The sequence below is a fragment of the Ornithodoros turicata genome, chromosome 1, assembly GCF_037126465.1.
Source record: "Ornithodoros turicata isolate Travis chromosome 1, ASM3712646v1, whole genome shotgun sequence".
NCBI lineage: Eukaryota > Metazoa > Arthropoda > Arachnida > Ixodida > Argasidae > Ornithodoros > Ornithodoros turicata.
Genome location: NC_088201.1, coordinates 36,100,594 through 36,115,005, shown reverse-complemented (window position 1 = coordinate 36,115,005; position 14,412 = coordinate 36,100,594). Strand labels below are relative to the sequence as shown.

At 45.5% G+C, this 14,412-nt stretch overlaps 1 protein-coding gene across 1 annotated transcript in view; it reads right to left on the bottom strand.

The window, feature by feature from the left end:
* Window positions 1-14,412, bottom strand: part of LOC135378000 (calbindin-32-like) — a 206,780-nt gene that overhangs the window by 78,614 nt on the left and 113,754 nt on the right. Inside the window, exon 2 of the mRNA XM_064610797.1 lies at window positions 3,507-3,592. Coding sequence (XP_064466867.1) covers window positions 3,507-3,592 — 86 coding nt within the window. The remainder of the gene's footprint in view (window positions 1-3,506; window positions 3,593-14,412) is intronic.

Genomic DNA, 14,412 nt, shown 5'->3' with positions numbered 1-14,412 from the left:
CAATACATTGCTAAATAGAACGTGTTCAATCAATACAGAACTCCAACCCGTCTCCAACGTGTCGTTTTTCTGAGAGTTTGCTTCTTTCTCTGTAACTGCATAACACAGATACGCCGCATAGCACGCTCCTAGCTAGCTATCATCCCGAATGCCATCGTTCTTCCACTGATTTGTTGAAAACGGAAGGCGTACGCCCTTTTTGTAACACTAATACCTTAGTGAGACGGCACAACTTAAGGCCGTAAACGGAACGGGCGTCAGAAAAGACCGTAGCCAGATAACGGCCGTAATTCCGAAGACGCTGCCACAGGGCAGCTACAGAAGGTCTTTATCGTTCCAGGGGTCGTCTCGGAAATGAGTGAAGCAGACGGGAGACGCCCGTTTTGATTTAGTGATTGTTAATGTGCAAAGAGAGCGACCATGATGTCCTTCCGACATTCCGTTTCACGGATTGGTGGATTATCGTGTAGTGCGCGTCGCCATATCGTTGTCACCTGCAGGAGCGTCGGAAGATGGGGGCAGAGGGGTTGTCGCCTCCCCCCCTCCCTTGAACTTTCGCTCCGAGGATACCGCCACCCCATTTTACATCTGTACGTGTCGTCCGAGACAGACTCGCTTCCAGCTCCTTACCGCTTACCGCGCAGAGTGAAACCGAACACCCGTTTAAAAAATAGAAGACGAAATTCACCCGAATAGGTACTATCCACTCGATCACGGTGTGTAATGCTGTATGTGCAGACCTGCTGCGCAAAGAGTAGCGACACGCCATTCAGCAGCCTTGCTTAGACTATACAGGAAAATGCAGATTTCGCTCCAGCAAAGGACGTGTACTTGTTTTTGATCAACGCCGGGAAACATTCGATGCTAGAAAGGAAAACTCTTATCATGCGGCGAGGAGTCTTTAAGCAGTTCGCTGGTGTGCTTGGTGACACGTGTAGTATATCTGCTGTCTTTGCCTGAGCCATGGTCAGAACACTTGGCAGACCCCTTTTAGTGCAACAATAATGACACCCATTGACACCATTGCGCTTTGGACGAGAACAAAAATAAAAAATAACGGAATACGCCACCGCTGGGCTTACTTCTATGTGTCTTATCGCACTTAGTGAAACAATAAGCAAGTATTTCAGTTTGTGCTGCTCAAACGCCAATTCCGTTTTGGCCTCAAGGTAATCAAGAACGCGAGATGACCTTTCCATATGCGTTACGCCCTCCACAGGCATCGGATTGCACAGCACGAGTCGTTTCTAATAAGCACATCAATGGCTCCTCTAGGCTAGGTTATATTAGGTTAGGTTAGGGCTCCCCCGCCCTGCCGTGAGGGACTTCCGACGCCCCTGGTCACATTGTTTTCATGCTTGCAATGCCGCTTCGGAGAGCATCCCGTTTCCTTTTGCGTTCGAGAGTAGACAGTTTGGAGACAACGGAGTTCTCCAGTTCTCAGTTCCTTTTTAATCTCCGTATTCCACCGAAGGCCTATCGCCGCCGTCTAGCATGACCTTTATTTCAGATATCTTCGTAGTTGAAGGCCCTAAGTGCGCCAGTCTGACAGGGGTATAATGCAGTAATGTTAATTGTCACAAAAAGGTGTACGCCCGGCGCTTCCCACAAATCAGGATTTAAGGGTATCATTTTGAGCAATGGTTGGCCTTGAGCGTGTTACATGGTAAAGTTGTGCGTGGTGAATGTTGGCACAATTCCCTGCGAAGTCGGCCCAGGACGCGCGATGCCCCCTGCGATAGTCGTGGCATTCCCCCGTCTGAGTGTGGCCGTTTACGACGAGCAGTTCCATCATCATCACCCCCACCACTATCTGGTTTAAGAGTAGTGCAGTCAACACGATGTTCTTTTCATGTATGTCATGCTGCTGTCATGCACGCGTTATACAAGCATTACACACGAATCGATGGCGCAGTCGCCCCCTCCTCTCCTCTACTTCTCCACAGAAGACTGCCCGAAGCCAACTGTAATTCAGAACGACGCCGTCCTGTCCCCTGATTTGTTGGAAACAAGCGGTGCCCGCATTTTTTGGGCACACTATGCAACGTTACAAAGTGTCCAAAAAAGCGGATCTGGCTATGTGCGTCCTATGTGGCGAAGCTCGGTTTTAACACTGTACCAGCGATTGTCTATTCCGGTGTCATTAAGCTTCGTCTCTTCGTCTCTTGCTTGTTTGTCAGCCTTGTAATAATTTTTGTCTCCTCCGTTTATGTATTGCTGCTTCGTTATAAATGCGTTCGCAGCGAGGAAAATGACCTCATAGCTTGACGACTCTGAAAATGAATCTTCTCTGTCCGTTTCACATAGTTTAGGTTCAAATGTATGAAAGTCCTTTAAAAAATAGCCATAACAGCTGGTCGCACCAGTGCGACCTATGTTTTCATTTTTTTCGTTCTACTTCTAATCTAATCTTTTATTATCATAACAATAATAGGAAGAGTAAGCACACGTCAGCCGATGCAGTGCCTAAATATTCCCCGGTAGTGAGCTGCATTGTGCAATATTACACGCTGTGTACAACGAGCGCAGTGAAATAACACCTGGGCAAGGGCAAATATGCGAAGCCCTTGGTAAACTTTAAGAATAGCGCAACTGCTGCCGAACATCGTACGCGTATGCAGGCAGAGCATAAACAAATGCTACTCTGCGAAGGGGGGAGCGTTGATTGTATATGCGAAGAACTGTTATGTGAGATAATATTTATGCTCGATTTCGTGCGAAAGTGAACACCAACTCGGTGTTATTTTAGGCCTTTCCCTTCCTGTAAAACAATTTATTATCTCAATGTGGAAAGTGCATCCACCTTCGACGAATTAATTTATGGTTTATGAAATTAGTCGGGCACTCTAAAAACAGAACTTGACCACATAACACGCTCAGAGGCAACCGCCACTGACAATATCGTTATCTTTGCCGATTTGGTGAAAATGGGATGCATACGCCTTTTTATAGCAATTTCGATGTATGTTTATTGCCACAAAAAGGTGCACGCCCCGCTTTCTGTTATGCGGCGGAGTGCTGCTTTACAGAGCGCGGATATGTTTATTGCAACCGCTTTATTCGTTCGCCGGCCTCAATAGCTCAGTCGGTAACGTGTTGGCTTGCTCAGCTCAAGATTGCGGGTTCGATCCCGGCCGAGGACGGTAGCAATGTGGGGGAGGTAAGCATTGCTTCCAGCACCGTGTGTCGGAGATTTCCGGTGCACGTCAAAGGAACCCCAGGTGGTCGCAAATATCCGCAGTCCTGCCCTGCGGCACGTGCAACATATCGCCATACTATAGGCAGACAAACCTTACGTGCAATATCACGGCACCATTATTTTATTCGTTCGCAGCTCGGTCACCACGCGCCCCGACTGCGCCATCGTCATCCTCGTCCAATTACAATATGCAACAGGTGGATGGCTGCATCAACTATACAGCTGTACGAACACTCGTTTGCAAAGCGAGAAAAACAAAAGAGAGAGAGAGATAAAAGGGGCAAGATTGAGCTTCTTTGAGACTTACTTCCGGGCCTACATCGGACAAGCTGACGCTCGATACGAACTCGCGGAGGAAGTTGTCCAGTTCCCGGCCTTCAATGAATCCGTTGCCTGCAAAAGAAGCATGAAAATTATTCACAATGCGCTTCACCCTCTCTTTGCGATGCCTAATATCTGCGTTGTAATGGGAGTCAAGTAGACGACAAGACGTAACACATTTCGACCGCTTGATGTGAAACTAAGCGCTGTGCTCTGCCTCATTTATTCTTCGCAGAAATAATACACCCCGCGTCACGTTTCGTTACGGTCACTTAACTTTAATTGAGTTGAGAAAGAATCACTGCCTTTCGTGGAATTGGCCGGCCACTCTAGTTTCTCTAATTGTAGGCACTTGAAAAGAAAGAGAATAAAAGAGAGAAGACGAAAAGGAACTCTCAGTATAATTATGCGTAACCTCACAATTCAGCGTTAGAGCGTAAAATGAGATAGGAAATAAAATAAAAGTCTTAAAGTTAATTGAACACAGCGACTGCAGCAGTGTTTTGCATTTGTTGCACTTTTGAAGTCCTGCCGGCACACAGGGTCGCTATAGAGCGCGTAAAAGGCATTGAAACAGGTCGAGCCAATCACTGATCTACTAGCATTGCAGGTATTGTAGAGATAGTTCAAGTCGTTCTTACGAGCCACGCATAAAATGAGCTAAAAAACCGGCCACAATGAGTCCGTATCGGCGTGCAAATGTAATACAGGAGTGCCATAATCAACTTTACAGGATAATGTTCTTGACGTACTAACATACTACAAAACAGAAGATACACGGTTCACACCTCGATTTGTGCATGACATCAGTATGAAGGACGGACAAAGATGAACCTGACATCTGCGGGTTACGCGTCAAACTATTCGCGAAGTTTCCCTCGCAAATTAACGCAGCTTCATCCTATACTGACACACCCCGAGGAGCGCAGGCTACGGTCTCGGTGTTATGAAAATCATAGCACCAAGAAACATAATGGTGTGGAGTGGTGTATTACTTGTTCGGTTGTTGGAATGGAAATGATATTTTTGCAGCGTGCAGCGATTGGGACATGATGGGCGAACACGGACTCAGCACGCGGACGGTGCGCCTTGTCAGCGCTTGTCACATTTATTATTTATTATTATTCCGAACAGGTAACATTTCGGAGGTAAGTGCTGCAACAGATATATTGCTTTCAAACAGAGCTCCTTCGTCCCATAGCGACGTTACCGTGTCAACGTCTTGTTTATTCTTTAGAGTAAGTGAGAAGCTATTAAAAAAAGGTGGGGGGGGGGGAATATTGACAGAGTTGTGCCTCCAAGCCCACGCTAAAATGTCTCGCAAATCGAGCGCAAATAATGCAAAATGAAAAGTCGTTCAGATCGCCGGATTTCGAGAATGCACTCATGCCATCCAAGCAAGCGGATTGCGCCTGCGTGACTTCTACATTCCTGCGGCGCTGCTTGCACAACGCACCGTGCATCAAAATTCTCCCACGAAATATTGTCGCACAAAGAAGGCGCAAAAATCGCCTTCGACGGGGAAACGGAGGGGACTTTCGTCAGCGAGCAGTGGAAAAGCGTTTTTACGTTGTTCTTCTCGCGCGACGCTTTATACTCTGAGTCACGCGCTGTCGCTGCTGCTTTATATGCAGCATATTTATATCCTCATCCATAATATCTAATTAGAATTAGAATCCCTTGAAGCGCAATCCCGCACTTTAGCGCTCCTGGTGCATAGCACCCAGCTGGATGACACTTACATGTCAAGCAAGCAACGAATTTTTTTATTTTTTCTCGCTTTGAGGAGATTGATCTTTTTTAAAAAAGTCGCGCACTCAGACAAAAACTATCAATAACACACTACGGTTTACCTCAACGAACCAAGTGGCAGCTGCCATTAAATGGTTGCCACCGTATATAATAAGGGTGCTAAAGTACGTAGAGGCGAGAATCTGCTGGTGGTTTTGACGTAATAATTACTAATGACAGTCATTTGCCGCAGTCAGACTGCATTTTGAAATTATAACCCAGCAGGTTATTAAACACCCAAATTGCAAACGCAGTCGATCCCCGTTTATCGGACACTGGGGTGCGATGCTGAGGTAAGCTTAACGTTCGTTATCGTTATTGTTTAAGTGGGCGCGCTGCAAACGTCACGCGACGGCACGTCAGAACAGTTTTGGTAGGCTGGGATACTGGATAAACGTTGGTGATGGTGGTGATGGTACTGCTTGCCGTAGCCGGACACGCTCAGGTGGGAAACGTCACGACTATCACGGGGGGGGGGGGGAGGAATTGTGCGGCCTGGGCCGACCTCACAGGGAACTGTGCGGACACTTGTCTTAAAGCGTCTGAGGAAACCCCAGGGAAAACACCTAGACATAGACAGCACAGTCGGCGCCCCAATTCGAACCCGGGTCACCTCATGTTTGCGATTGGCCTTCGCGCGCGAGCTGATGACCAACCACGGCGAAGTGACGTTACGGAAGAACAACAAGTTGAACATCGCGCCCCTCGCAGTTTCGAACCAGCGAAAATTTTCGGATAGCCAGGGATCCGGATAGGGGGCGTGTTTGTTCGGGAACTGGCTTTTTTGTGAACGCTTACTGATGACGTTAGCCTGATTCAGTGTATCGCTTTTCAGTGCATCTCACCACCCTCAAAAGTCATGTAACACTACGTTCCTTGCTGCCAGCGTTGGATTAATGCTCTTCAATGAAACCAAGGACATTAATGACATCTTCATCCCTGACCGCAGCTCTGGTGTCATTATGCTGATTGCATTTGCCATAACGGTAGATTCGTCCGCAGCTGTCGTATGCAGTTTCGGCATTAGAGAACGCAGCTCTGCATGCGAATGTCTTTCGTCGGGCAGCGTATTCGATGCGAATAACCAACCAGAGTGTTGCCTTCTCGTTCTTGGAGATTGCGGTATTGCATGCCGTAGTAACGTCTATCCTCCAGCGCTTTCGCTGCACGAGGTCCGCATGGCCGGAAACCACAATACTATATATGTCATACATGCGACCGGCCTCTGGTCTTTCCCACACCTTGGACCAATGGTTCCCAACCTTCTCCGCTCCCTGGACCCCTTTTGGCACATGTCAAGAAGAGAGAGAAAGAGAGAGACACACGCACGCACGCACGCACGATGCTAAACTTTCCGTTTTTCCGTTGGAATACGTTAACGTTCTAATGTTCACCGGGGAGGGAGACGAAGTAGTGGATACCTGCTCTTCGCTTTTAGGGCGAGGGCAGTACTGTTCTTGAGATGGGATGTGGGCAGGCATCGCGGTTGTCCCATCCTATACAGTCGACAATACCAACGGCCTCACGGTCGCGGAGCAGTACTGTAAGCATAGTGCTCTTCGAAACATTTTTCCGAAAAACTCTTCCACACTTTTATCGAGTAATGTACACGAGCTTCCCATTCCGGTTCACACCCATGCTTTGTGTCAAAATTCGCATAGTATTCCTTACGTAAGGTACCTTATATACAGCGTACCGGATAAGGAGTGTCACTGATATACGCCGTACCATATTAGCTGAGTACTTCACAAAGGCGTAACCCTATAAGGGCTATACCCTCGGCGTACCCTTTAAGGACGGTACCTTATAAGACCGCATAAAATAAAATGTATTGATGTATGAATGAAAAGGTACATTTCTGGAAAATTTTTAAATTGGAAAATTTATGGTACAGCGTTTTACGTGTACTATGGTATTTGTAGAGAGGTGACAGGTGCCGTTTTTAAGGAATCGCTTGGACTGATTGTTAAGGAATTTAGTGCATCTGTCTAACATTAGTTTCCTCGGTTTTCCGACTTATTTTTTGTATCCGTGACAGCTATGCTTCCGAAGTTTCACTCTTGCCACGACGATCCAGACATGTTGTTGCATGGTTCACGGCCACGTGAGTAAAATGTTCGGCAGAATGATTGTACATGAGAGAACTGATGTTCTGAGGCTGGAACAACATGGAAGGGACAAACACATACAAGGCCTCAAGTTGCCTAAGAAATTAACGATGAAAGATGAAAGTCACTGAAAAGGTTAGCCAGCTGCAGGACTCGAACCCACATCTTCGGTAATCCAGAAGATGTGGGTTCGAGTCCTGCAGCTGGCTAACCTTTTCAGTGACTTTCATCTTTCATCGTTAAGAATGATTGTAGTTCGTGAATCGTGACAACCTTCATAGTGTGCATTGCGAGAGAGATTGAAGGGTTCTAATTAAAGAAATATCGTATTACAACTTCTTTATTTGATCTGTATCTAAAAATTTATACCACATGTGGTTGTGCTCTGCCTCTTCTGTAGCTGTCGAAGACTTTCGCACTCTCCTCAAGTTTTGGAACATCCCCTGATACACTGAGTTCACCTAATCTTCCCACTTTAGAAGTTTTCACCCAATGCTAAAAAAAATTGCAGCCAGTGTTTTAATCAGAGAGATTTGTAAGACATTCCTTTCTTTTACAGTGCAGTCGGAATTGCTTGACAGCAGACTCCGAAGTACAGCCATCGTCAAGGGTGCTATTGCGAGTCGCAAGAAAAAGTTTCCCTCGCGCACTTTCTTATTAGTTGGATCCTAAATTCCATTGGAGAGAATTTCGTTTCTCTACTGTAAATTATCGTTCGCAGCGAGTGGGAAATGTTAGGGCGCAATTAGCGCGAAAATGGGCGTGTGGTTTGGGCTCCGAAGGGAGTCCCCGACGTTAAATCTAAGTAGCAGTAACGGTAAAACTAAATAAAAGAATGTGATTGAAGGAAGAGCACCTTTTACGAGTAAGAGCATAAGTAAGCGCCGATAACCGTCAAAAGAAGCAATCCACTTCTGAGGGCTCCCTAGAAGATTCGGCGGGCGGTCGTGCCGCAGGAGACACCAAATGTGGGTCAGTACGAGACGAGACACACTTTATTGGGGAAAGCGGTTCGGTAGACGCATTGTAGGTAATGGAATCGGAGGCGACCCTTGTGACATCTCCATGTTCTTCTTTATAGACCCATCCATCCTTGTGACAGGCATCCTTGATGAGTTCTGTCTTCGGTTAGAAGCGGAGTTTCAGGAACGGTCGCAAAGGACGGAGAACCCAAATTTTGATGCAATGACCATGGCCCCTTTGGAGCGTGTCGGACCGCACAAAATGTATGACAGCATTCCTACAGTTCTATGACGTTGTTCGCGATAAGCGGGACTCTTAGCATGTGTGTGTGTGGGGGGGGGGGGGCGGTACACGTTTATTACGGAAAGGTCAGCGGGACTCGGCAAGAGAGAGAAACTAATAACGCACATATTTCTTGTGGCTGCCTTCGGGACAAGGTAAAGATATTCCGTCCTGTCAGTAAGCAAGCGATGTGGAAGAAAAGGTATTGTGCGAGTCCCTCAGTATGCATATGGCAATCTACTACAACAAAATTCAAGCACCAGATGCGCGTATTTTACCTGTTATGTTATGAACATGTAAAGCGATTCAATCTTCCTTTACTGTACTTCTACTTTTCGCAATTTTTTTCCACGTGTCAGACATAATCGAAATGTTTCCTCCGAAAACAACCGCTTCCAGGTTTTCAAAACAGTTGGATTTTTTTTCCGCCGAGTTTCGGCAAATATCATCGCCGGAAACCAGAAATCCTACTTGGCGTGTTTGCTTTGAGTAGTGTATTTGCATTTGAATAGCCTCTGTGCGTAGCGTGTTTACTTTAACACCACTTCGTTATCTAATGCCCCCTTCAGGGTCTTTAACATAAATAAATAAATAAATAAAACACGGTCTTGGGTTTATTGTCACACGGAAGCTCTTTGAAAGGCGTGCGTGGTGCATAACCACACTGTTTCCATTCCACCCTCTAAAAATAGAACTTGACCGTACAACTCGCTCTGCGCCAACCACTGCGCCGAATGATACAGTTGTCGCTTCTTATCGAATAGCGAATTCAGCTGGTAGTTTTCGTACAGAAAAAGTTGCACTGTCTTGAGTGTGCACGTCATACGGCCGCTTCAATCCACCATGCGTGGCATTTCATTCGTTCTTCCGTTCGCTCTTCGTTCGTTTCTAGGGTGAACCCACACTGGTACACTACACTACGCTGCACGAAAACGACCAGCTGAATTCGCTATAAGGCATACGCCTTTTCGTGGCAAGTACCGTGCGACCAGTCATCACAATGAGGAGTACGCCTCAGACAGGTTATGTTGCCGTCGTATTTAACAGCTTGTTGCTTGTAAACCCAGCGCAACAAGTTTTGACAATTAACGCTAAATATTTCTAATTTGCTAGTAATATTGCGGTAAAACGGCTCGGGACGACGTCTGGTGGGAAATAATCTGTACTAATTCGTCAAACAACAGTGATCTATGTTCCCGTCTGACTTGCTGCATGCTCTTGATGGCTATGTAGCCGGCACGTAGTCGACGTTTTTTTTTTTATTACTTTAGACACAGTGTTACGCGCATGCAATGTAGTTTTGCCGCCGTACTTGACGAGCAATGCGCAGTTGGTGTCGACTTCTACACAGTGTTGTCCGTAATTTTTAATTTTCATTTTCTAAAATAAAATTTAAAAAAAACTGTGAGCGCAATTGGGACGAAAGTTGCGACGTAAGGGTACTGAGGGCCCAGGCTATCGAATAGATAAATCTCCTGAGAATGCACCTCTCCTGTTTTACAGTACCTTTAAATAACTGCAGCTGATAAAAATTTCAAAGTGTCAGCAGTGTGAGGCCGATTTTAATGGGTCCGTACGCTGGCAGTTAACACAACGGATAGAACACGGACAAGAAAAACGTTCGTGTGAGTCAGGCCTTACTCGAACCCGCACCTCTCCACATACCGGTTTGAGATACTATCATTCCGACATATCATGACCACACCATCTCTACCTGGTAATCGGAGGGGTGCGGGTGCCAGACTCACGGCTGCCACTTTGGATTTTTCATCAACCACCAATTCTTGCAGTTGGGCGTTATGAGGTGTGGTGTAGGTGGCCCCGGTTCGGAACGGCTCTGCTGTTTCCTGCAGGTTCTCCTCTGATGCTGTAAGGCAACTGTCGACACAGTTCTCCGCGAAGTCGGTCCAGGACAGAGCACGTCGCCATATCAGGTAGGCAAATAACTCGGTAATAAAGACACTCTACTACCATCGTCCGTCCTCTATGCGTTCCGTGACGAAGTGGTCCTGTTTGTGGTCAGTGTGTAAGTGCTATGACACGGGCGAGATATATTTACGCAGCGAAGAACATTCTATGAATTAGAACATAAGATATGTGTTCCGCTTCCTTAAATAAATTGTAGTTTTGTACAGCTGATACCCAAGCAGCACACAATCTTGGCCAATATTGGCTAGACGTCGGCAAAACTGGTTCAATATTGATCCTGTATTCCTAAGATGTACCCAATATTAGCATGTAATGGGTATTTATATATATATGGGCGTTTATTGGGTATAATGGCCCAGTATGCCCAACATTTTATCAATGTTGACTAAATACTGGGCATGTTGGCCCAATATTCCCAAGACTCTTCCAATATTGGTTATGTATTGCGAATAATGGCCATAGCTGAATGACTGGAAATTAAAGGAAAATTTTCGATGGGTCTACTGAATATCACAAACGGAAAGCAGTAAGAAACACAGACGTTGACTTGACGGGGATTTAATACCACAAGCAATTCCTCACTTCAGTGTTTTTTGTGTATGTAATCACCGTTCATTTTGACTCAGACCTCTGGATGTCATTGTATTTCGGAACCAACCAACCATAGGCAGACAAACCTTACGTGTAACATCACGGCACCATTAACCAGCACATGTAATATGATATACGGGTTGTTTTTTTAATGCGGACATATGTTTTACAACAATGTTATAAAAAAGGCTGACTGCTCTTGGTTTGTAGGGCGAGAGCAGTACTATTTTTGAGATGTGATGTGGGCAGGTATTACGCTTGTCCCATCCATACAGTTGGCGCAAAAAAAAAAAAAAAAAGGAAACTATTGGAACAACGTGAATTTCGCTTTTGCATTTGAGTTCTACTGCCAGGCTGACATCCTCGAACTACAAAACGACTAATTGCCTAAATTTCATTAATTAACTCTTGAAATAGGAAATTTCGGGCAAAGGCGAGATAGCACAACGGGAGGCAATCCTCGTTGAAAGTCATTCTATCTTTTAAAAAATCCAGAAGGAAGCGCGTGCAGCGAAATATCCATAGCTGAATTTCGGTATGCAAATGAGCCGAACCTGAAAAAGCGCGACTGAGAAGGGCATCACCTTCGCCGACGGAGTCTTATCTGGGTCGGAAAGCGGTTTATCGGGTCATAAGATAAACCACTCCAATAATCTACTCTAATCACTCCAAAAATAATAATATATTTATTACCGTGCCCAAGAACAGCCAAAGCCTTGGGATTGGCGCACGTAGACGATACAGGTAAGGACTTACACATACATACCTCATGCATACATACATTCATACATACATACATACGTATACACATTATACATAACATAATATATCGCGGAGCGGTTAGAGAAGGAACATAACAGGAACATATTCATATTGAGACATGCAATAGATGGCAATAAAAAGAAGAAAACGAAATCAAAAGAAAAAGAACAAAATCTGTACAACTTCACATGTTACTGAATGAAAGCCAGAGGAAAGTTTTGAAAACATTAGTATGCGAGTGAAAGATATCAAGAGAGGGGTGAATTGCGTTTGTCATTTGTTGAATACGTGCGATCGGATTTGTGAAAGTCGTTAATAAAGACATTGAAAAGGAGCGGCCCCAAAATTGAGCCTTGAGGGACACCGGAAGGGGGAAAGTAAGGAGAAGAAAAGGCACCGTGCACCTTTACGACACAGCATCGGTTACTCAGAAACGAAAGGAGGAAAGCAATGAGGGCGCTCCCGAGACCAGTCATTTGAAGTTTGCGAAGTAAAATATTATGGTCCATCATGTCAAATGCTTTAGAAATGTCGAAATAAATGGAATCTACTTGTCCTCTTGCTGAGACACAAGGCGCTACAACGGACATAAACGATACAAGGTTAGTGATAGTGGATCTGCTTGGCATGAAACCATGTTGTCGTTCACATATCTGTGACTTGAGAAAAGAAAATCGATCATAGATGATCTGCTCAACTACCTTTGAAAACGCGCACAGTAGACTAACATGACGATAGTTTGACACATCAAAAAGGATCGCCGGACTTGTGGACTGCTACGACAACAGAAGTTTTCCAACAGCTGGGGAACACACAGTCACGTAGAGACAGGTTGAATACATAAAGGAGGGCGGGGGCAAGGAAGTCAGCGTAGGCTTAAACGAATACTGCAGGAATTTTATCGACCCCTGGGGTCAACGCTTCCGGTCAAGGGATCCAACGAGTCAAGAGATCCATCGAGTCAGGAGATCCAACCGGTCACGTGACAAGCGAGTCAAAAGATCCAAAGCGTCAAGAGTTCCAACCCTTTCAAGAGATCCATCGAGTCAGGAGATTCAACCGGTCACGTGACAGGCGAGTCAAGAGATCCAACCAGTCAAAGCGTAATACTGGTCGGGATCCAGGCAGAAAAAGTCTATCCCATACCATGTTCATTGCAGAACGATTGCGCTGTACCTAGTATTAGTAGTAGCTGAGTTAGGAAGTAATATGCCCGGTAACAGTGAAGACTTTTCGGTGTTTTCTCTCTTCTTACTATACACACGCGCGCGCACATAAACGTAAGCGAGAAAATCCTGAGGTTGTGCTATAGGTTACGGCGGCGAGTCCCCCTGCAAGGGGGGTATGTTTAATGCTGATAAAAAAAGGGGGAAAGGGGAAGGTTAGCCATGATGTAGGCTTGCTATACACAAACAGAAGGAAGATAAAAGCAGGGCTGCAGGGCTTAAAGTTGTCTTTGCACTTTTATGTTCATTGCCCCTAACGCCGTAACACGCTATGCCAGAACGGATGCTTGTTACCAAGAATATTGAGCTGAACTTACAAAGAACTGTAGGCTGCAGGACTTAAGACTTATCCTTGTCGCGTTCGTTCCATTGGCCCTCACCTTTATCACGTTATTCTATTCCTTTACTGACAGACGTGCGGGAAATACAGTCCGACTGTGCTTTCCAGTCAACATTGACCTGTTCGTTGACTTTCATTGACTTCAACCCCAAAATGCAGGGCTATATCAAAGTAACTAAGTCAATAGATTTGCCACCTGCATTTGTATCCTATTTATACCGCACATAAAAGCGATGTTAGAGTTAACGACGTAACACAAAGGGGTCAAAAGATCCAAGCCTGGCGAACCCTCAGAGTCAAGAGATCCACCAGTGGAAATTCTTGACTTGGTGGATCTCTTGACCTGTTGGATCTCTTGACGTGGAATCAAAGTAGGTTTTAGCCTCCGAATAGCTGCGATGACCTCCTCACCGGACACCGCTATACAAGGAAGGTGATAAGCGTGATAAGGTGTCGCGTTCGACACGGAGCTCGTATTCGCGTGGTATAGTGGCTGTATGTGTGTTGCGGTTTTTATATACTGAAGAAAAACGTGTAGCGAAGAGCTGAGACATCGAAGTTGGATTTGAAGATACCTCACCATTAGTGTTTAAAGCATATAGACTGTTTTCGTTTTTAGAAAGACGTACATGTTTCCAAAATTGTTTAGGATTACTCTTGATATCCATTTCGATTGATTTGATGCGGTTAGCATAGACCTGTATACTGTATACTTTGTATACTGGAACTGGAGAAGGTAAATGACATCGTCTTGTTTCTGGGGGATGGCGGCCGTGTGGCACACTGGTCTGAGATTTTTCGGCAGTCAGGCTTTGTGATATTTTGAACATTTCGTAGACGGGCGAAATAAATATTCTATTCACCTGTGATTGTGTCTGCTTAAAAAGTGTCCGGTAGTGA